Source organism: Nannospalax galili, unplaced genomic scaffold (genome assembly GCF_000622305.1).
Source record: "Nannospalax galili isolate Female #2095 unplaced genomic scaffold, S.galili_v1.0 scaffold27, whole genome shotgun sequence".
NCBI classification, from domain to species: Eukaryota; Metazoa; Chordata; class Mammalia; order Rodentia; family Spalacidae; genus Nannospalax; species Nannospalax galili.
This window is the reverse complement of record NW_008357993.1, coordinates 852,610-873,585: the sequence shown is the minus strand read 5'-3', so window position 1 is coordinate 873,585 and position 20,976 is coordinate 852,610. Positions and strand designations below refer to the sequence as shown.

Here is a 20,976-nt window from a genome sequence, read left to right as displayed (position 1 = left end):
TGTTAAAACTGTAATGAAACGCTTCTTCTAATCATGTGGTTATTAAATTTTTTAAAAAAATTTAAAAAACAATAATTCTTCAAAGCATAAAATTTGCTCCTTAATAATTAGTAGATGTGAAAAACATTATCATTGAAAATCTACCTAATGACTTTATATCCATGCTCAGATGCCAAGGAGCTCAGAAGGTAACTGGTGGTGACCAGTAATAACCAAATATATAGAGAGTAGAAACACATATGCATCTTAGGGTCAATTGTATTAAAAATGAATTTTTCTGTATGAAGCTGTGTATTTAATAATGAAACGGAGATCTTTTTCAAAGTTTAAAACCTCATTTAATTTTATGTCTTATAGGGTTTGTATGGAGTACACTATTGTATAACTGTATTAATTCAACTGTAAACCTAAAAGTTTACAGCCAATTTTGAAAGAGATGCATCTCAGCTCTGGATATTGTTATTGAATATGTCAATGCTGTTGTAATTAAATGCCTCTTCTAATTATATGGTTATTAAATAAATAATTTTAAAAAAGTATTCCCTTATAGTATTCTGGATCATTTTGTTGTCTGTTGTGGTGTTTCCCCTTTCATCTCTGATTTTGTTGATCATTAGTTGCCCTTTCTTTCTTTTGGTTAAGTGGGCTAAGGGTCTGCCTATCTTGTTTATCTTTTCAAAGAACTAGCTCATGGATTTGTTGATTCTGTGTATTGTTTTCTTTGTTTCCATTTCATTAATTTCTGCTCTGAGTTTTTGTAATTTCTTCTTGTTTTCTGGGTTTGGGTTTCATTTGTTGTTGCTTTTCAAGCATCTTGATTTGCAATGTAAAATCATTTATTTCTGTTCTTTCTGATTTTTTAATGTAGGCACTTAGAGCTATAAACTTCCCTTTTAGGACTGCATTTAAAGTGTCCCTGAGGATTTGTTGTGTTGTATTGTTCTTTTCATTTAGTTCCAGGAATACTTTTATTTTTTTTCTTGCTTTCTCCTTTGATCCATTCATCATCCAGAAGTATGTTGTTTAATCTCTATGTGTTCATGTAGTTATTAGGGTTTCTGTAGGTGTTGATTTTAAGCTTTGTTGCATTTTCTGATAGAATGCATGGGATTATTTCAAATTTTTTTTTTTTTTTGTATTTGTTGAGGCTTCTTTTGTGCCTCAGTATGTAGTCGATTTTGGAGAAAGTTCCATGGGGTTCTGAATAGGAAGTATATTCTTTAGTGCTTGGGTGGAATGTTCGGTAGATGCTTGTTAGGTCCATTTGACATGTGATATTGTTTAGTTCAGATGTCTCCCTGTTTATTCTTTGTTCCATTTACCTGTTGTTCTAGTTATTTTCTCCACTGCTGTGACAAAATACTCTGACCAATGCCAACTTGGGAAGGAAAGAGTTTATTAGGCTTACATCTCCTGGGTCACAGTTCATCAGGGAGTCCAAAGGAGGAACTCAGGGCAGGAACCTGGAGGCAGGAGCTGGAGCACAGGCCACAGAGGAATGCTACTTACTGGCTTGCCTTCTTGGCCCCTGCTCAGTCTGCTTTCTTATGCAACACAGGCCCACCTGCCCAGGGGTGGCTCTACCCACAGTGGGCTGGGCCCTCCCACATCCCTTGGGTATAGTTGTTTCTTTCTTCTGCTCTTTGCATTGCTTCAAGAATTCTCTGAAGGGCTTGGTTTGTGGACATGAACACTTTAAGCCTATTTATGTTGTGGAAGAATTTTCTTTCCCTTCCAGCTATAGTAGACATTTTTGTTGGCTAAAGTATTCTGGATTGGCATCTGTGGTCCTTTAGAATTGGGAATACTTTAGTCCAGGCTCTTCTGGCTTTCATAGTTTTCACTGAAAAGTCTGCTGTAATTATAATAGTTTTTCCTTTAAATGTGACTTGTTTTTCTTTTGCACTTTCAGTATTCTCTTTTTGTTCTGTACATTTAGTGTTTTTACTATGATATGCCATGAGGAGTTTCTTTTCTGGTCATGTCTATATGGTGTTCTATGTGCTTCTTATATTTGTATGGGCATGTCTTTCTTAATAATTGGGAAATTTTCTTCTACAATCCTGTTGACGATCTGGTCCATACCATTATCCTGAGATTCCTTCTCCTCTATGCCTTTGATACATAAATTTGGTCTTTTCATGGTGTCGCACACTTCCTGCATATTCCATTCCTGTGTTTTCTTAAATTTCTCATAATATTTGCTTGAGTGGCCCAATTTCTCAATTTTATCCTCAAGTCTTGATATCCTGTTTTCCACTTCATTCATTCTATTGCTGAGACTTTCTCCTATCATTTCTAATTGGCTTTTTGACTGTTTCACTTCATTATTTCTAACTTTTTTGTGAATTCTCTCAGAAGTTTATTTCAATCTTCTCTCAGTTCTTTGATTTCTTTGGTTCTTTAAATTCACTGAATTCTTTTGTCTTCTTTCTAATTGTTCTTTTGAGTTCTGTGTCCTGGGTTATCTCTAGGGGGTTCTCGTGGTACTCCTCTATAGGACTGTGGTACTTGGTGGGACTTATTATTTGGGTTTTTCATGTTATTATGTTTTTGTTGTGACTTTGATGTGTGGATTTCTTTTGTTGTTTCTGATTCTTGTATGAGACTCAAGCCTTCCTTTGTTGAGTTTAGGTCTGTTTCTGTTTGTATACTTGATGTGTCTTTATTGTTTTCTTACTGGGTATGAAAAGCTGGTTGGTCTGTGCTTCAGGTTCTCTCTTTTGATTTTATATTGGAGAGGTCTGATGGCTTTAGTCAAGCTGCTCAGAAGTTCCCACAGAGGCCCAAGTCAGATGAGGATCAGATGCTCTCAGGCTTCCTCCTAAGGTCTGGGTCCCTCTGGTCAGCAGGCACAGTACAATTTGGGAGGCTTGCTAGGTAGAAGTAGGATTCAGACAATCTCAGACAGTCCGGGAAGAAGGCTGGTCTCAGGGATCCTAGGCAGGTTGGGGGTGGGGACAGCCAGGGAAGAAGGCTGGTCTCAGGTGTGCAAGGGCAACTTGGGGGTGGGGGCAGGCTGTGAAGCCTGTAGGGGTTGGTATGGGTGCAAAAGATCAGGAAGCAGTAGGGGGATTTTGGTCAAAAGGGTAGTCCGGAGGTCTGGGGTGCCACGAGAAAAAGTGGGCCTGCACCCAGGAGTAGGAGAATGGGATGTTGGGGCTGGGAGATTGAATCAGGTTGTAGGAGTCAAGGTGCAGTGGAAGGGGTCAAACTTAGCAGGGAAGAAGGCTGTCTCAGGAATCCTATGCAGGTTGGGGGTGGGGACAGCCAGGGAAGAAGGCTGGTCTCAGGTGTGCAAAGGAAGTTGGGGGTTGGTAGAGGCTGTGAAGTCTCTAGGAAACTAGACTGAAGAATTGGCTTGTTCTGGGTGCAAAGGATCAGGATACAGTGGTTAGATGTGGGCCAAGAGGGTGGTCCCAAGAGGGAGTCCAAGAGGGTGCCAGGAGCGAAGTGGGCCTGTGCCCACAACTAGAAGGAGACCAGGATGTCTAGTAACTACGTTTGATAGAATGGGCAGAAAGGGGCTCTCAGTGTACTAAAGAAGGAAAGTTAGCTGAAGACAGAATGATCAGAGCAAAGCCTTGAAGCATAGCCCAGAGGTTCATTGTTGCATTGGTCCAAAAAGGTGAGGCCGAACTCCATGAGTTCCATGACACGGGGAGTTTATTTTTACTCTAAGTACAGTGGGACAGCAACAAAAGCATTTAAACTGAGGAGTGTCCTGATCTGATTTACACGTTAAAGACATTATTCTAGCTGCTTTGTGTTATGCAGAGGGATCCCTTATGGAGGTTAAGAACAAAGCAGGTTAAGGAATGAAGTTTATTAGAGAAGCGCTGCAACCTTTAAAGTATGGAGAAACCAGTTTTACTTCCTTGAGCCCAGGTAAGAAGTTGCAGAGGCAACCCTGGTGAGGTTTTCTGTGGAGTGAAGCAGACTCATGCTGCAGATGCAGGAAGCATGTGGGGTGGAATGAGAAGGGATACCTTTGTGAAGGTGAGAGATATTTAACCAGTGTCACCCTTGCATATTGTTAATTCTGGGAGAACTACAGAGATGACAGGAGAAAGAAATGCATAAATGCTCAGATCTTTCTCCTCCACGTGCCACTTTCTTTCCTCTTCTCCCTCCCCCTGCAAAGCCAAACCTCTTTCCTCTGGGAGTCTGGCATCAGCCCAAATCTTTTGTATAAGCTTGTTCAGCTTGTTATCTCTCCCAGGAATGTTAAGCCTATTTCATTTACTGTCAGATAAAAGACTTCCTTTTGAAGCAAATTCCTAGCATGTGAGGAGGAAGGTTTATACTAAGGAACTAGGAGGGAAGGACTCCTCCAAAACCACATTTTCCAGAGGCATTGGTTTCCAAAGTGCAGGTGCCTTTCTTTCTAGGTTTCAGCTTCTGTCGATGCTTAAGCACAACACTCACTTCAAAGGGGATAGGGATAGCTTATTCTTGAGGAAAATATGCGTGACCATGGCCCAAGAACACAGATTCAGGTTACCCCAAGTTCCATGCTCCAATGTGGAAGTAGTTTCATGAAGTTTTTATAGTTGTAGAGCAAAGAAAGTCATTAATTAAGGCACTTTTTACATACATTGGTGAAAACATTAAACAGGTGGTTAAAGCAAAAGAGAAATCTTAGCTACAGGCCTCTGATGCTAGCTAAAGACATTCAGCTTTTGCTTGCTGGAAGCCAATGATCCGATAAGTTAATACATTCCAGTGTTTTTTATCTGTTAGTCATAAGATACTAAGCCAGACACAAAGGTGGGCAAAAAAATGACTGCTTAGAGGGCTAAAGATAGCTGAAGATAAATTGTAATTAGGTGCTGGACCCACAACATTCCAAACTCTCCACAGTCACTGAAATTCGTATCCATTGATCAGCCTTGCAGAAGGTTCAATTTGAAGATGTACACTTTTTCTGGGAACTCTTCTTATGTTGCCCAAACTCTATTCCAGTCCTCCATTCAAAGGCCCTGTTTTCACCTTTTACCTCCTTCCCGAGTCTGCAGGGAGTGACTAGTAAGAGAACAATCAGAAAATTTTGAGATTCACAGTCTTCTGAGCCAAGATTATTCAAGTGAAATGCTTGTTTAGAATTTGTCTTCCTCTACTGCTCAGAACAAAACTGGCTATATGCTAGAAATATAAAGTAGGGCATTGATTTCCCTTGCTGTTTACATCTTCCTCCTACCCAACCATCAGGTCCATTGCATTTCACTGCCTCCCACCTCTGAGCTATCACCTCCTCTGTGCAGCTGTCCCTTCCCTTCTCATCCCTTTTAACCCCAAACTTACACCAAAAGATTTGGGAGACAAATGCTTGATACCAAGGACTATTAAAGTGGAAGAACCCAGAAGTAAATTCTCTTGCTTTATTTTATTTTTTTAAGCTTATCGCTTATCAGTGAGTGGAATGGAGAAGGACAGAGTGAGTTCAGCACAATGGACAGGGCCAGGGTCCTGGTAGAATGCTTCTGAAGCTGCTCCTCTCCCTTCTTCATCTCTATGGTGGCAGTTTTAGTCTTGTCTTTCTCAGGTCAAGCTCCATTCACAACCGACAGCTCTGATATAACTGTTTCTTGAATATGACTGTGTCCATGTTACTTCGTCAGAGACCTTCCCTACATCCATCCTAAACAATACCTTTGTCAGTCTCCTTCATCTTGTTTCTCTTCAGTATAGTACATATCAACTCCAGATGTCTCATTGATTGATTTATTTCCTACCTCTACTGGAACATAGATTTGTTGTTGTTGCTGTTGTTCACTGTTTTTAACTTAATGCTCAGAATAGTATCTATACATAGTAGATGCTGAAAAATATTTGTTGAATAAATATATTTTTTAAAGTTTTGGTTTTATTGATGAGAAAATAATCCCCTATGGATTGTTTATGTCTTCTTAATGGTTAGGAAGCAAGGCCATGGAAGAATAAAGAGGAGGGGGGTGGCTGTAACAAGGGTTGGGGGAGGGAGTTGTACATTTTTCTACTGTGGATGAGAACACCAAAGTCCCCTTAAAAGTTGGAATCATAAATTTGAAATGTAAACAGGTAACATGGTGGCACAATTTTTCCAGTCGGACACACAAATGGAATAAGTGAGGTTTAATTGGATAAGAATTTTGCCTGGAAATTACAAGAAAATGATAGAAGGGTAGAGGAGCTAGGAGTTTGTGGGTCATGCTCATACTAATGGACCATGATCTACAAGTGAAGCAAGGGGAGACAGAAGGCAGGAATCACTGCACACTCTTTGACACCACGATTTTGGTGGTGATTCAGTTGATGATAATGGTAAGGTTTGAGATGTGACCATCAGAGTAAGAGATGGGGGAAATGGAATAAATGTTAAGGGAATTGATAGACAAGAAGTTGGATGGTCATCATAGTCTAAATAATAAGAATGATGACAGCAGAAGTTGAAACAGAGATATTGTATTAGCTACTTTTCTGTTGCTGTGATAGAGCATCATGACCAAGGCAACCTATACAAAGAAGAGTTTATTTTGGCTTACGGTTTCAGAGGGAGAATTCATAATGCCAGGGAGTCATGGCAGTGAATAGAAGGCAGGGCAGCAGGAACTGAAAAATGAGAGCTTGCACCTCAACAGCAAACACAAGCAGAGAGAGTGGCTGGAAGTGGGGCAAGGCTGTGAACTCTCAAAGCCTGCCCCTAGTGACACTTTCTCCAGCAAGGCTCCACCCCTAGAGGTTCCATGACTTCCCAATCAGCACCACCAACTGGGAACCAAGTGCTCAAATACATGAGCCTCTGGGGGACATCTCTCATTCAAACTGCCACACACATATATATGCTAAAACTCTTCAGAATAGAAGTGCGTGACAGAGATGAGAAGATGACTACAAGAAGTTAAAGTTCCATGCTGATAATGATTTGGATGTAGCAGTAAGAAGCAAGGACTGTTCAGCTTCTGGGACCTGTGGAATGCTTCCTATTGGGTCAAAAAATAGGTCAGTTATTGAGCCTATGACAAAAGTGAGGCAGTCATAAGTTGCCCATATTTTGTTCAGCTGAGAAGATAAAGGGAATAGCCACACCTGGTTAGAATTCTGTAGTTATTGGGGCTACCAACTTCATGTAAGAAATCCTCCATGTTTGTATGCATCCCACATTTGATTTTTACATGTTCAAACAGCAGTTCTTAGCTTTCAAATCCATGTAGACTAGAACTGTCATTCTTGAATTTAGCAAAACTCCAGTTGTCAAGTCTTTTTGCCAAGCATGTGAGCATCAGCATATGCCCATCGAGTGTCAGGAAACAGGATGCTAAATTAAGCAGAACCTATACAGAAGGGACTCATTCTGAGAGTGTAAAGACATTTGTTGTGTATCTATTAAAAATTTACATCCTGAGTGTTTTCATAAAGCATCTGAGGAGCACAGTTCTGTACTTTGCGTCAGTCTCTGAAAATTATTCAAACTGAAGATGTGGCAAGGAAGGCAGAGAAAGAGTACAGAAACACACATCGTCTCCTTTCCTGTGAGGGTAATTAAACAAAACTGGTTTGTGTGGAAGCAGGGGTTGTCTGGGGAACTTTGTGGGGATTTTATTGGGCAGGGTAGCACCATCATGCCAGACCTGTGTTGTTGTTGTTGGTAGTGGTGGTTGTGATGTCTGTGTGTGTGTGTGTGTGTGTATACACAAATGTGAGTGTGGGTATCCTTGGAGTCCAGAAGAGGGTGTTAGAATCCCTGAAGCTAAAGTTCCAGGTGATTGTGAGATGCCTGACCTAAGAAGTAGGAATTGAAATTGGGTTTTTTGCAAGAGCAGCATGTGCTCTTAACTCTGAGTCATCTTTCCAGACCCAAGAAGCTTTAATACAAGCTAAATTGATAACAGTGGGATCACATTCATGCTTTCTAATGTGTGGTATTTTATTGCAGATCAGAAATCTTGAGTTCCATGAAGTTTTGAAACTGTCCATATTTCTTTTATTAAGGTGTTTTGCTAGTTTTCCCCTGCATACAAACTTCAAAAAATATATTTTATATTGAAAGAATAACAAAATCTATTCATATTGGCTATATCAACAGTTAAAAGGATGATTGAAGATACTCCTTTGAATACTTGTAGTTTAAGAAGAGGACCTGAAAAGAGATCTACATACAGAAAAGCCTGATGCCCAAACCATTTGAGGAGTATCCACTTCATGTTGACAATTACAGAAATGACACAAAGAATGGGGGTCAGAGGTCTGTTTTCTCCTTTTAGTGTGTGGGTCCCAGGGATTGAACTCAGGTCATCAGGGTTGGAGGCAAGTGCTCTTACCTACTGAGCCATTTCATCTGCCCCAATCTTACCGCTTCTGAATATTTCTGAAATGTATATAATTTAACAATCAAATGCTTTTAAAAGCTATCGTAATATGGACTATATAATGTATAAAATAGTAAAAGACGTGTCCAAAACGTGTTTGCATTAGAAAAAAACAGTATAAAAATGTAAGAATAGGGGGATTTGAATTATTCTACATCAATCAGAAATAGCTTCTTCGCCTCCGTGGCTTCAGCGCTTAAGATAGTGGCAGTTACTGGCAAATAACACATGTGCAATAAAGAACTATGTAGCCTAATTTTTCCCTTTATCGCCTTCCTTCCCTGGGATCCTGCATGCAGTTTCCTAAACTAACCCCTCCACTCAATTTCATATATATATATATTATATATATATACACACACACATATATTCATATGTAAATGCCTATAGTGTCAAATTTGTGTCCAAAATTGTCCTTCGGTGTGAATCCATTCACTGGACCCCAGTTAACATACCAAAACTCACACCCTTAAAAGAGACTGACTCTCTTTCCCAGCAGACATTGGTTTCCAGTAGTTCCTAAGGTAGGGTTGGGGTTTCTTATCTACTTTCCCATGTTTATGCTGGGATTTTTGTCTGGCTTGAGCTTATGTGGGGCTTGCACATGCTGGCACATGGTTGTGAGTTCATATGAGTAGCTCCCAAGCTGTCTGGAAAACTGTTTTCTTGTGGTCATCCACCACCTCTGGTTCTTACAGTCCTTCGGCTACCTCTTCTTGGTTCTTACAGTCTTTCTTCTCTTATTCTCTGCATGATGACCAGTTGTGGGTTTCTCTGTTAATCACCATTTACTGCATAAGGAAACTTCTCTGATGAGAGTTGAAAGATATATAAATCTATGTGTATAAAAATAAATCCTTAGGAGTCACTTTAATACTATATTTAGAAGAATAATAGTATTAGGCTCTCTCTTACGGCCTGTGGACTATCTACAACAACCTCTGCAGGAACTGAAATGGGAAGGTAAAGAAAGAGCTTTTTGGAGGAAATCTGCTAGTGTCATCTTCGTGTTATGACAGTGTATCATGTGTCCACTCTAACATCATTCTTCATTTGATGTTAAGAATGATATCATTTTTAATGGATGATAATGTCAAAAGTCTTTTATAGTGAGTCTAGTATTTAAATAATAGCAATATTTCAACTCAGAAAAATGGTCTTCCACTGAACAATGGACCTTTTAATTTTTTTTTTACTTATTTTTATTTTATGTGTGCTTGCCTGACTGCATGTATGTGTACCACTTGAGTGCCTGGTGCATGCAGAGGTCAGAAGAGGGTATCAGACCACTGGTGCTAGAGTTACAGATGGTTGTGAGCCACCATGTGGGTGCTGGGAACTGTACCTAGGTCCTCTGCAAGAGCAGCAAGTGCTCTTAACTGCTGAGCCATTTCTCCAGCCTCCAGCAGAGCTTTTAAAACAAAACACATACTTCCTTCATCATCTTCTGATGGCATTATACAGACGAGTCTTATCCCCAAGATTAAATTGTAATCTCTTCCTGAAAGACCTTATTTTGCTTGCTTTTTTGTATGCCCTACACTGTATAATATGAAGCTAAGCACACAAAACTTAGATGCTAGGTATTGATTATTCATACAGTAAAGAATCAATGTGGAGACCCTTGAGTCTCCAGTTGTATGGAAAGTTTTTGAAAGAGATCATATTTTTTTCATCTTCGAAGTCTTGAGAATATAAGGAGAGCTGTGGATTTTCTACTTTTCCATATAGTATTTTAGGAACTGGCTTCTCCAAATTTCAACTTCAACCTTTCCTATTAGCTGGAGTCATCATTTCCCTACTTTGCTTTACTTCCCTTCCATGTATGTCACTAGTAGCTTCAAACCAAGTGACAAAATGACAAGCTAGAAGCAGAGAACGAGATGATAGCAGAACTTCAGGTACAAACACTGCCCAGAGCTCATTCAGCAGCAAAGCAATTGCCATGAATTACTTTTTCAACATGGATTCATAAGAGTTTCTAGGAAAAACATCTTAAATTACTATTTTGTAGAGACTGTATTACTGGTACATAATCACAATCTGAATATTAAACATACTAATGGCAATGATTATCATAAATTATAAGTATTAATTAATGATTTCTTAATTAGCCAGGGACCTGGAAGAAAGGAGAGAAAGTAGAATTTCAGGATTTTAGGTCAACGAACAAGGAAAGAAACAAATAACGTAAAACAAAAATTAGCACAGGCAGTTTCAGTATCTTTCAACAGAGTTTTCAGGAGGATGAAGCCCTGCCCCACATCCCATTTCAGCTCTCTCAAAGCCACAGTGAGTGGAGAGGGCTCCTCCCCCATGCTGTTCTTGCAATAGTCACATGTCTTTAACATTCAGACACAGGCATTAAAAACAAGCAAGCAACGAGAAAACTGCTTAGACTGGCATAAAGGGTCGCTCTTCCTGTGAACTGTGACACTGAGAAATAGGGTCTCAGAGTTTCCATGGTCACATTTCCTGCCATTTGAAAAGAAGAGACAGACCCAAATGTGGAGAGGGCAATATTTGAGTCTGAGCCTCTGAATATGGCTGTCTATAGACAGATCTATTCTGACTTCCCAGTTACATGTCCTAAAACACTTTCATCTATATTGTAGGTAAGCTTGGGCTAGGCATCGGTTCCTTGCAACTGAATTTTGTTCAGTACATAGTCTGCTACAGTAGGCAAAGTTGCAGTAATTCAGTCTGAGGGAGACTGGTGATGCAGCTTCCATATTTTTTTTAGCTATAGAGCACTAGATGGTTATATCAAGATGTGTGTCTTTTCTTTTCCCCTCACAGTGAAAGCCGCAGAGCCTAACACTGTGATGTACAGTCATTTTATTAGATTGTGTTTCTTACCAGCCTGGTTTTTTCCATTCACAATAAATCCTTCCTCTTGTGTAATGGTCTGTATTAGCTGTCGGTTATGAAGACAAACAGATCATATCTTCCCTCTTTTCTCTAGACATAATTTATAGCTGATGCATTGATTTTAAGTGAGATAGCCATACAAATTTTAATGTGTACTGAGTTGCATAGACTGCCATCAATCCAACATAAGCAGAATACATTTTTGTTTTGAATTCATTTTAATAGCCTAATTTTCTTTGTCATGGAAATGCAAAAACATTCTGAGCTTCCTAATTGATTCCACGAATGACCAAACTTTTAATGGCTACGAGGCTTTATCTTAAATATATAGTTATTTAATATTTTATTACATGTGGTGTGAAATAGACTTAAAATTCCTGACTGAAATGAGAATCCTCTTTTTTGTTTATTGTGAAAATATTGAGCTTCATTATGCAGATCATTGAGTTCTGCTCAAATTCACCCCCATTAGCCTCTTTTGTCTTCCCTCCGTCTCCTACTGGTCCCCTTCTTTTTCTCAAATATAGTCCCCCTTCTGCTTTCCTGTGTGTGTGTGTGTGTGTGTGTGTGTGTGTGTGTGTGTGTGTGTGTGTGTGTAGATTCTGTATATGAGAGAAAGCACGTTTTTCTCTCTGAATCTGCCTTATTTCACTTAAGGCAGATGATCTTCAGATCAGGATGAAAGTTCTCTTTCAAAAAAATTTTTTAATAATTTTTATTTTATATGTATGCTTGTATTGCCTGCATGTGTATAAGCGCACCTGTGTTGTGCAATGCCCACAGAAGACAGGAGAGGGTGTTGGATCCCCTGGAATTGTAGTTATAGATGGTTGTTAGCTACCCTGTGGGTCCTGGAATTCGAACCTGGGTCTTCTGCAAGAAAATCCAGTTCTCTTAACTGCTGAACCATCTCTCCAGCCCCAGGATGAAAATTCTTTAACATTTCCTTATAAGCATTTTTCCTTCTCCTGAAAACTAAGGTGTTTGCAAACCATGACTAATCTCTTTAAACAAAGTACTATAAGGTTGGAAAAAATTATGTTTGCCAAGGAAAACTATAAATATGCTATATTATATACATATTATACATTGCAACTAAGAAGAATGGCATAAAGTCTGTTAAATTCCTCTCAGTATTCCTTCTTAATTTTCAAAGAACAAATCATTGTTGGTTAATGACTTCATTAGGGAATAAAAATTTGTTGGATGGATACCATCTTCATACTAAGAGTCCTGATGGGTTATGAACATTGAAATGGAGTTGGATTTCTCCTCAAGCCACCCACCCTTTCTTTTTCTGAAGAATAACTGAGAGATCATTCTTCTTTTTTAAATATTTTATTTATTATTTTTATTTTATGTGTATGAGTGTATTGCCTGCACATCGGTAAGTGCACCCGTGTCCTGCAATACCCAGGGAGGACAGAAGAGGCCATCACATACCCTGGAACTAGAGTTACAGACAGTTGTTAGCTGCCATGTGGGTGCTGGGATTCGAACCCAGGTCTTCTGCAAGAACAACCAGTGTTCTTAACTGCTGAACCATCTCTGCAGCCCCGAGACCATTTTTTATTGAAGCAGTCTCTTGAATATGTCCACAGTTGTGTTGTGAATTGCTCATAAATGTTTTCACTTACCTGTAAAGCCATGTGTACTCTCATTGATGGAGGGACAGTATAGCTCAGATGACAGAAACCATAATAAGAGCATAAATATCAATGAGACATCGATGATTTGTAGAAGGGAGATAAACATGTGTGTTCAGGTGTGTGCACACATGTGTGTATGTGTGAGTGGAGTCCAGAGGACAATTTGGGGTGCTGTTCCTCAGGTATCTTCCTCCTCTTTGTTGTTGAAACAAGGTCTCTCACTGACCTGGAACCTCCCAAGTAAGCTAGGCTGGATATCCAGCAAGACCCAGCCATTCACACCTGTCTCTGCATCCCTAAAGTTGGGATTCTAAGTGTGCATCACTGAGTATACTTAAACTTTTCTGCCTGAAAATGACTTTTAGAGACCCGAGATTCCCATTCGTTGTGATTAAGAGTCAATCCTAGGCATGGAGAAGGGGAATGTCTCTAATGTTGAAGATATTAAACGAAATTGCCACTATTCCAGAGACAGCGTATGGTGAATCTGCTGCCTCTTAATGGCCTCCAATAGCAGCTGAATCTGGCTTATAAGAGAAAAAGAGGAAACTTACTGGCTCATACAATTAGTTCATAGAAGAAATTAATGTACACATAACAATCAAGGAAATTAAATGGCATCAACATTTCTTTCTCCTCTCTATATCTCAGTAAGTTTTAAAAAACTAATTTATTATTTTTGTTTTATGTGTATGAGTGTATTGCTTGCATATATGTAAGTGCACCCATGTCATGCAATGCATGGTTAACAGTTATAGTGAGACTGAGTGAGAGGTCCATAAATGAAAGCAGAAGAAAGCTTAGGGAGAGGTCGTGTTGAACTTCTGCATTAGTGATAATGGTGATGATTTTTTTCTATTGGAAAGGGGACAGAGGGCATAAAAAAGTCTTGAAAGTTGTTCCCTATTAGTGACTAGATCCAGTTTACTTCTGAAACATAGAGGTAGGACATTGGGTTGACAAAGGGAAGAAGGAGATACGAAAAGAGCCTAGTATCAGATGGGGCAGCACATGCCTTTTGACTCAGGAGGATTATCAGAAGGATCAAGAGTTGCAGACCACCCTGAGCTACATAATGAGACCATGTATTTGTGGGGGGGCGGGGGACACGTTTCTGGTCATTTTGTTGACTCAAGTGGCTAATGCTATTTCTGATCTCTGCTACAATGGGAACTTTTCTAAGGTAGGAGTCCTTCTGTTTATGTATTTTATTTTGCCTTTTAGGTGGACAAGAAAATTGTAAGAACTGAGATAGGAGTTCTACTTCGCCTCTCACATCCGAACATTGTAAGTGTTTTTTTAAGCTTGCTATTTCAAATAGCTTCTCAGTGAGAAGGGGGTCCTTCCTCTCTGGTAGCAACCTGGCCTCATCCGTGGCCTGACCTCATGACTTTTTCAGTCCTTTGGCCGAATAAACTGTACAGAACGGTTCAGTCAGTTTCAGAATGGATGGATTAGCAATACATACCATGCCTCTTTTCATGCATAAAAGGAGAAAGATTGAAGAATTTTGTTTTGCTCTAATGAAACAGCAGCTCCCTCCCTCTTTTGTGCCTACCTTATTAATATGCTATTGTCATAAAAAGCTCATAAAGAAAATACATTGCTTCCTAAAGTCATTTCAGTCTTTGAGAGAGTATCTGCTTCAGAAACAATGTGAAGATGCAAATAAAGGCTATGAATGGGAGAAATAAATGTCCCCAAAACCTCTGCTGTAGGCTGTGTCCAGACAACGCTGCTGTGTCCAGACAACACTGCTGACGAAAATGCCTAGTGAAAAGCCTTTTAGAATCAATGAAGTGAAAAAGAACAAAATCATTTCCAGAGCAATAACTTGATTTTTTTGAATTAAACCATATACTTAAAAAACTATTTTAACCTATTTTTCTCAGAAAGCTGTGCTATCTGTGGGATGAACAAAAACACTTAGGCTCAAGGCAATGTGTACACAACCTGACATATGAGTTAAAGATGCATTTACCTATAAATCAGCAAATACTTTCTTACAAGGAAAAAGAAGGCAGGATTTTATAACACTGTTCAGGGACTTGGTATTGCCACCTCGGATTCAAGCTTCAAGTATCCTGGTCCTGTCATCTTCTCATCCTTGGTACATTGACTTCCAACCTTGTGCTTTTGCTTCACAGCCTTAAAATGACAGCTCTGCATTTTTCCAAATCCTCAGGTTGAAATTCAAGGAAGAAATTGGAAAGATCTCACCACCAGAGTCAGATGAGAAAAGCTGTCTCAGAAATAGCTGCAGCAGAATTCTCTTCAAATTTAACTGGCCAGAGTGAACTAGAAAATTTCCCTTAACTACATTGAGGCTGGTGATCAGAGAACAGCATTGTTATAAGTGACTGAGACCATTTGTCATCCACAATGTGGGGCCAGGCAGCTTGCCTGAACTGAAGCAGAGTTCTCTTTCACTGAAGTGGGGGAAGGGCTTTGAGTGATCGTTACCAAGATTCTTATACTCAATTACTGCTTTCAGGTCATCCTTTCCTCTTCTTTCTAAGGAAGTCAGTGTGGCAATTTGCACACATGTAGATCAGAGCTGACTCCTATATTCTCATATGTCTTCAGACATCTGAGACGTATTTGGATGAAATTTCTGAACTTGATGAAACCCTGATGTGGTCAATCAAATCTCTACTACCTCTCATTCCAAGGAACCTGCACAACCCAGTGACTCTTTTATTTTATTTTTACTTTTCTTATTGAACTTTTAAAATTGCATACAACATTTCCCATTCAAATTCAGACCTCCTTCCCCATTCATGCAAACCCTATGCACTCTGCCATACATGCTGAGTCTCATTCATTCAGGTGTTTGTACCCAAATGTCCTTCAGTATAAATGCGTCCACCGGAGTCTAGTCAGTGCATCCAGTGGTTGTATGTAAGTCATACTCTCCCTCACCCAGCAGCAATCAGTCCTAAATAATTCTCAGTCTAGTCCTAACCCCCCACCTATTTCTCACCTCCCATTTTGGCCCTTGTTTCATTGAGCTGACGTGGGTCCCACATTCTGTGCCACCACTGCCACAGGTTCACATGAGCAAGCCTCCAGTGGCCTGGAACCCTCGACCTCCTTATGTTCATGACCAGCCCTGGCTCTTACAATCTTTCTGCTTCCTCTTGCACAATGGTCCTTGAGCCGTGGGTGGGTGAGGTTCCATATGGGAGTCCTACCCTACACCCTGTACTCTCTTATTCTCTGAAACTTGGCCAGTTGTGGCCTTCTGTGTGCATCGCACTCTGATGTAAATGGAAGCCTCACTGGTGCGAGTAGCTGGGTGCATTAGTGCTCTCTCTACCCCATATTCCACTATATTCCATGAGCCTTGGTTGTAGAGATTCAACTGCAGATGTGTCACCTAGTACTGGGCATCTCCCAGGTGTATGTTCTCTGTCCCTGACCAAATGTGTAACTCTGCAGTAGCCTCCATCTGTTGCAAAAAGAAACTTCTTTGATGAGTGTTGTATGTCATGTTTGTCACTTTAAAGGAGGTCTCTGCTATCTGGCACTGCATTCCCTACCAAGTAGCTCCCAAGTATATATATATATGTATTAATGTTCACACTCTATAGGCATTTCTCATAGCATTTCTAGGGTATCACTTTTCCCTCTAGGTTTCCTAGCTCCCAGAGATTCATTCATTTCTATGCTTTTTTTTTTTTTTTGGTCTTTTTGAGACAGGGTCTCTCTGTAACCCCAGCTGTCCTGGAACTCGCTAGACCAGGGTGGCCTTGAACTCTACTCTTTTTATTAAGTTTTAAAAAGATTTATTGAGAATTTCATACATGCATATAAGGTGTTTTGATCAAATCCATGCCCACTCCCTCCCCTCCAACTCCTCCTATATTTCCTCATTACTTTTTCCTGAACAACTTCATGTATTGTTTCTTTTTATGTGGGGCTTTTTGCTACTCTAATATTCTTGCCTCTGAAGAGGTAACCCTAAAATCTTTTAGGGATTAGATAAGAGCTCCCAAATATTTTTGACAGTTTTGGCCTTTGGAACAGAGTATGTTACTAAAAGGCCCAAGGACATTTTGATTTTTAGCCAAGAAACTGGCTACTTTTCTTTGGGGTCTTTTTACCCTAACTGCCTAGCCAATTCCTACCTCTTATTCTTATCACACCATACCCTGAAGAGGTTACCCAAATTGCCAATAGGGAATAGGGACGCTGACCACTCTGGCTTCTTCCATGCTGAACAGGGATGCAGGGTGAGGCAATTGGGGTACCCCTTCAGTGGGTCTATCTAAAAGACTCCCAAATTGCATAGCTTTTAACTGTAGGGAGAAAAGAAAGTCCTTTACTGGTGCCTAGGAGATGTGAAGGAGAAGTAAAGGCAAGAGTAGTTAGCATTACAAGTTCTAGACAGGGAACCAGAAAAAAGTCAGAACAGGGCAAATTTCAAATGTTCATATGAGAGTACATTGGAATTTCTTGATTACAGCTTCCGAAAGCATCCCTCCATTAGGTTCCTCCTCATTTTCCTTCTGTTTTCCAAGGCTGGACTCGAGAGTGATAGATTCAGGATTTGTTTTCAGGCACTTTGATAGCTCTTGGAGTGGCTAGAATCAGAGTCAGTTCCCTCACAAAGGCTTCTAGATAGGGAGAGAAAACAATTTATCCATCATTTTAGAACAACAGTGGGTTGTCTCCCTTTGCTACAGGTGAGCACTACAGTACTTCAGACCAAGATTTGAAGTCTTACATCTGAGCAGCACTTTGTGATTAGAAACAAAATCCTCAATGAAAAATAACTGTCTAAATAACATTTTATATGTACTTAAGTCTAATGTCTGGGAAACAACCCAGTGACTCTTTAAGTGCTGCAGTGTGCCTTCACATACAGACTGTATTTAACTCAGCCTGTCCTGCCTCAAACCCTAATTCCAAATCCCTTGTTTCCAGGAGAAAGCGCTACTCATCTCTAGTAGCCACATTGTTTTCAAATGGTTTTGTAAATTTGGGTCTTGTTTTTGATTCTAGAAAAAAAATAGAAAAATTGCAGTATTTTTGGTAAAATTTAAGAAGTGTTTTCAAGGAAGTTATTTTTCAACTTTCAAAAGGAAAAAATTACAAAATTAATAGGACCTTTGAAAAAGTAAAGTAACTAACAAAAGCCACAACCCAAAAAGAGACTGGCAAGTATGTACCTAATGCTAGAATGAGGAACATTCACTGACCTGATGGATAAGTTATTAATTCAGTGTTGCTTTATCCATAATTTTAGGCATTTTCAAGAAAGATGAAAATCAGCAACTTGTGATGTTCACTTTTTTGTACATATTTCCCCCCAGATAAAACTTAAGGAAATATTTGAAACTCCAACAGAAATCAGTCTGGTTCTGGAACTCGTCACAGGAGGAGAACTGTTTGACAGGTGAGTTGTACCTATACATCTAAATTGCAGAAGTGTTTGCTTTGGATCACCAGAAAATCAAAGGGAAAATTTCTTGAAAATTTTATAACAAAAGGGTTATGATATTTGACTTATTTTCTTAAAAATCAATTATGAGGGAGTTGGAGAGATGGCTCAGTGGGTAAGAACACTGACTGTTCTTGCTGAAGACCTGGGTTCGAATCCCAGCCCCCACATGGCAGCTAACAACTGTCTATAACTCCAATTCCAGGGGATCTGACAGCCTCTTCTGTCTTCTGCAGGCATTGCACTACATGGATGGACTTACCTACATGCAGGCATAACACTCATACACATAAAATAAAAATAATAAATTCAATATTTTTAAAAATACCAACTATGAGAAGAATGTTGAAAAGAAGTAAATAGTATTTGGAATACTTATTAAAAATGAGAAGAACTATAGTACTCACTTCCACAAACATTTATCTTCAATAAAAGTAGAAATCTTAAAATCATTAAACTTGAACTCAATAGTAAGATTTATGAAAATATTTTTCTTTTGCTTTAAATTATTAATTTTTGTATAGTTTGAGACTTTCATCCATGCATATAATGTGCTTTAATTAAATCCAGCTCCCAACTCTCCCCTTGAATTCTCCTATCCCCTCAATACTTTTCCCTCACAACTTCATGTGATTTGTTTCTAAACCCACTGAGTCTACTTAGTGCTGCCTGTGTGGGTGTGGGTGCAGGACCATCTACTGGAGCATGCATAACCTCTACAGGACCACACCCCCCTGCCCCCAAACTGACACTCACTGCACTAGCAGTCATCATTTGTCCATAGCTACTTGGCTGGAGGTGGGACTTCAGCAGTCTTTCCCCATCCATGCTGGGATTTTTGCCGATTTGATCTTATGCATATAGTCACAGCTGCTATGAGTTCATATGTGCAATGTTTCTGTCAAAACTGGCACAGATGCTGCAGATGTACATTACCTGTAGCTGCTATATTCTTTCTGCCCCCTCTTTGTGATGATCTCTGAGTTTTGGAGGATGAGGATGTGACATAGATATGCCATTCAGAGCTGAGCACTCCACAGTCTCCTGTTCTCTGCATGTTGACAAGTCAGGGGTCCATGTACTAATTACATCTACTACAAAAAGAAGTTGGGTTGAGAGACGCACTAATCTATGGAAATAAAGTAAGAAATTAAGGGGAAGTTTATTAGTATGTCCATTTAGTAGAATAATAATAAAGTTATCGCCTGTGACTTAGCCATGTATGGGTTTTTGGCACAGTTATTTGTACTAGGCGTGAGTTCCTTCTTGAGACGTGGGAACACAAATCTCATCAGAAAGTGATACGCAACTCTCACAACATCCATGCCATGCCACTATTGCACTAGTGGGAAAATCTTGCCAGACCAGTCATCATTGTAGCTCACAGAGTTCAAAGCTGCGTAAGACTACTGATTGCATTCTTTTTTTAAAATAAATAATCTTTTGAGAAATTCATACATTTAGTAGCATATAGGTTTTTAAAATATTCCCTTAAGGGCTGGAGAGAAAGAACACTGGTTGTTCTTACAGAAGACCTGGGTTTGAATCCCAGCACCCACATGGCAGCTAACAACTGCCATAACTCCAGTCCCAGGGGATCCAACAGCCTCTTCTGACCTCCACGGGCATCGCACAGCACGGGTGCACTTGTATACATGCATACAATACACACATACACATAAAATAAAAACTTTAAAAAACTCCTGCTTTTATGTCGTTGGGTTCTGGGGATTTGTAGAGAATGAAGCTCAGCTTGTGATGTTTCCCCTTTCATTTCTGATTTTGTTGATTTGGATTTGCTCTTTCTTTCTTTTGGTTAACTGGACTAAGGGTCTGCCTATCTTGTTTAGCTTTTCAAAGAACTTGCTCTTAAATTGATTCTTTGTATTGTTTTCTTTGTTTCTATTTCATTAATTTCTGCTCTGATTTTTGTTATTTCTTCTCTTCTGCTGGGTTTAAGTTTCATTTGTTCTTGCCTTTCTAGTGTCTTGAGTTGCAGTGCTAGGTCATTTATTTGGGCTATTTCTAATTTCTTAATGTAGGCACTTAGAGCTATAAACTTCCTTCTTAGGACTGCTTTTAAAGCATCCCAGAGGTTGTGTTTTCTTGTATTGTTCTTTTTGTTAGTTTCCAGGAATTCTTTAATTTCTTTCTTAATTTCTCTTTTGACCCACTCTTTGTTTAGGAGTGTGTTGTTTAATCCCCACGAGTTCGTGTAGTGACCAGGTCTTTGTCCAGTGTTGATTTTCAGCTTTATTGTGGTCTGATAGAATACATGGAATTATTTCAATTTTATTTGTATTTATTGAGGTTTGTTTTGTGGCCCAGTATGTGGCCAATTTGGGAAAAAATTCCATGGGGTGCTGAGTAGAAAGTGTATTCTTTGGTGCTTGGGTGGAATATTCAAAAGATATCTGTTAGGCACATTTGATGTACAGTATCATTTAATTTAGACATCTCTGTTTATTCTTTGTCCAGTTGACCCTGTCTAATGGAGACAGTGGGGTTCTGAAGTCCTCTACTATTACTGAGTTGGGGTTGATCTGCATCTTAAAGTCCTATAGTGTTGTTTTTATGAATTTGGGTGTACCAGAGTTTGGTGCATATATGTTAAGGATTGTAATATCTTCTTGGTTAACTGTTCCTTTGATCAGAATGAAAT

The 20,976-nt window shown here is 39.4% G+C and overlaps 1 protein-coding gene across 1 annotated transcript in view; it reads left to right on the top strand.

Annotated features, from left to right (window-relative positions):
* LOC103752296 (calcium/calmodulin-dependent protein kinase type IV) overlaps positions 1 to 20,976 on the top strand; it is a 250,202-nt gene that overhangs the window by 147,311 nt on the left and 81,915 nt on the right. The window contains exons 4-5 of the mRNA XM_029557644.1: positions 14,093 to 14,155; positions 18,187 to 18,269. Coding sequence (XP_029413504.1) covers positions 14,093 to 14,155; positions 18,187 to 18,269 — 146 coding nt within the window. The remainder of the gene's footprint in view (positions 1 to 14,092; positions 14,156 to 18,186; positions 18,270 to 20,976) is intronic.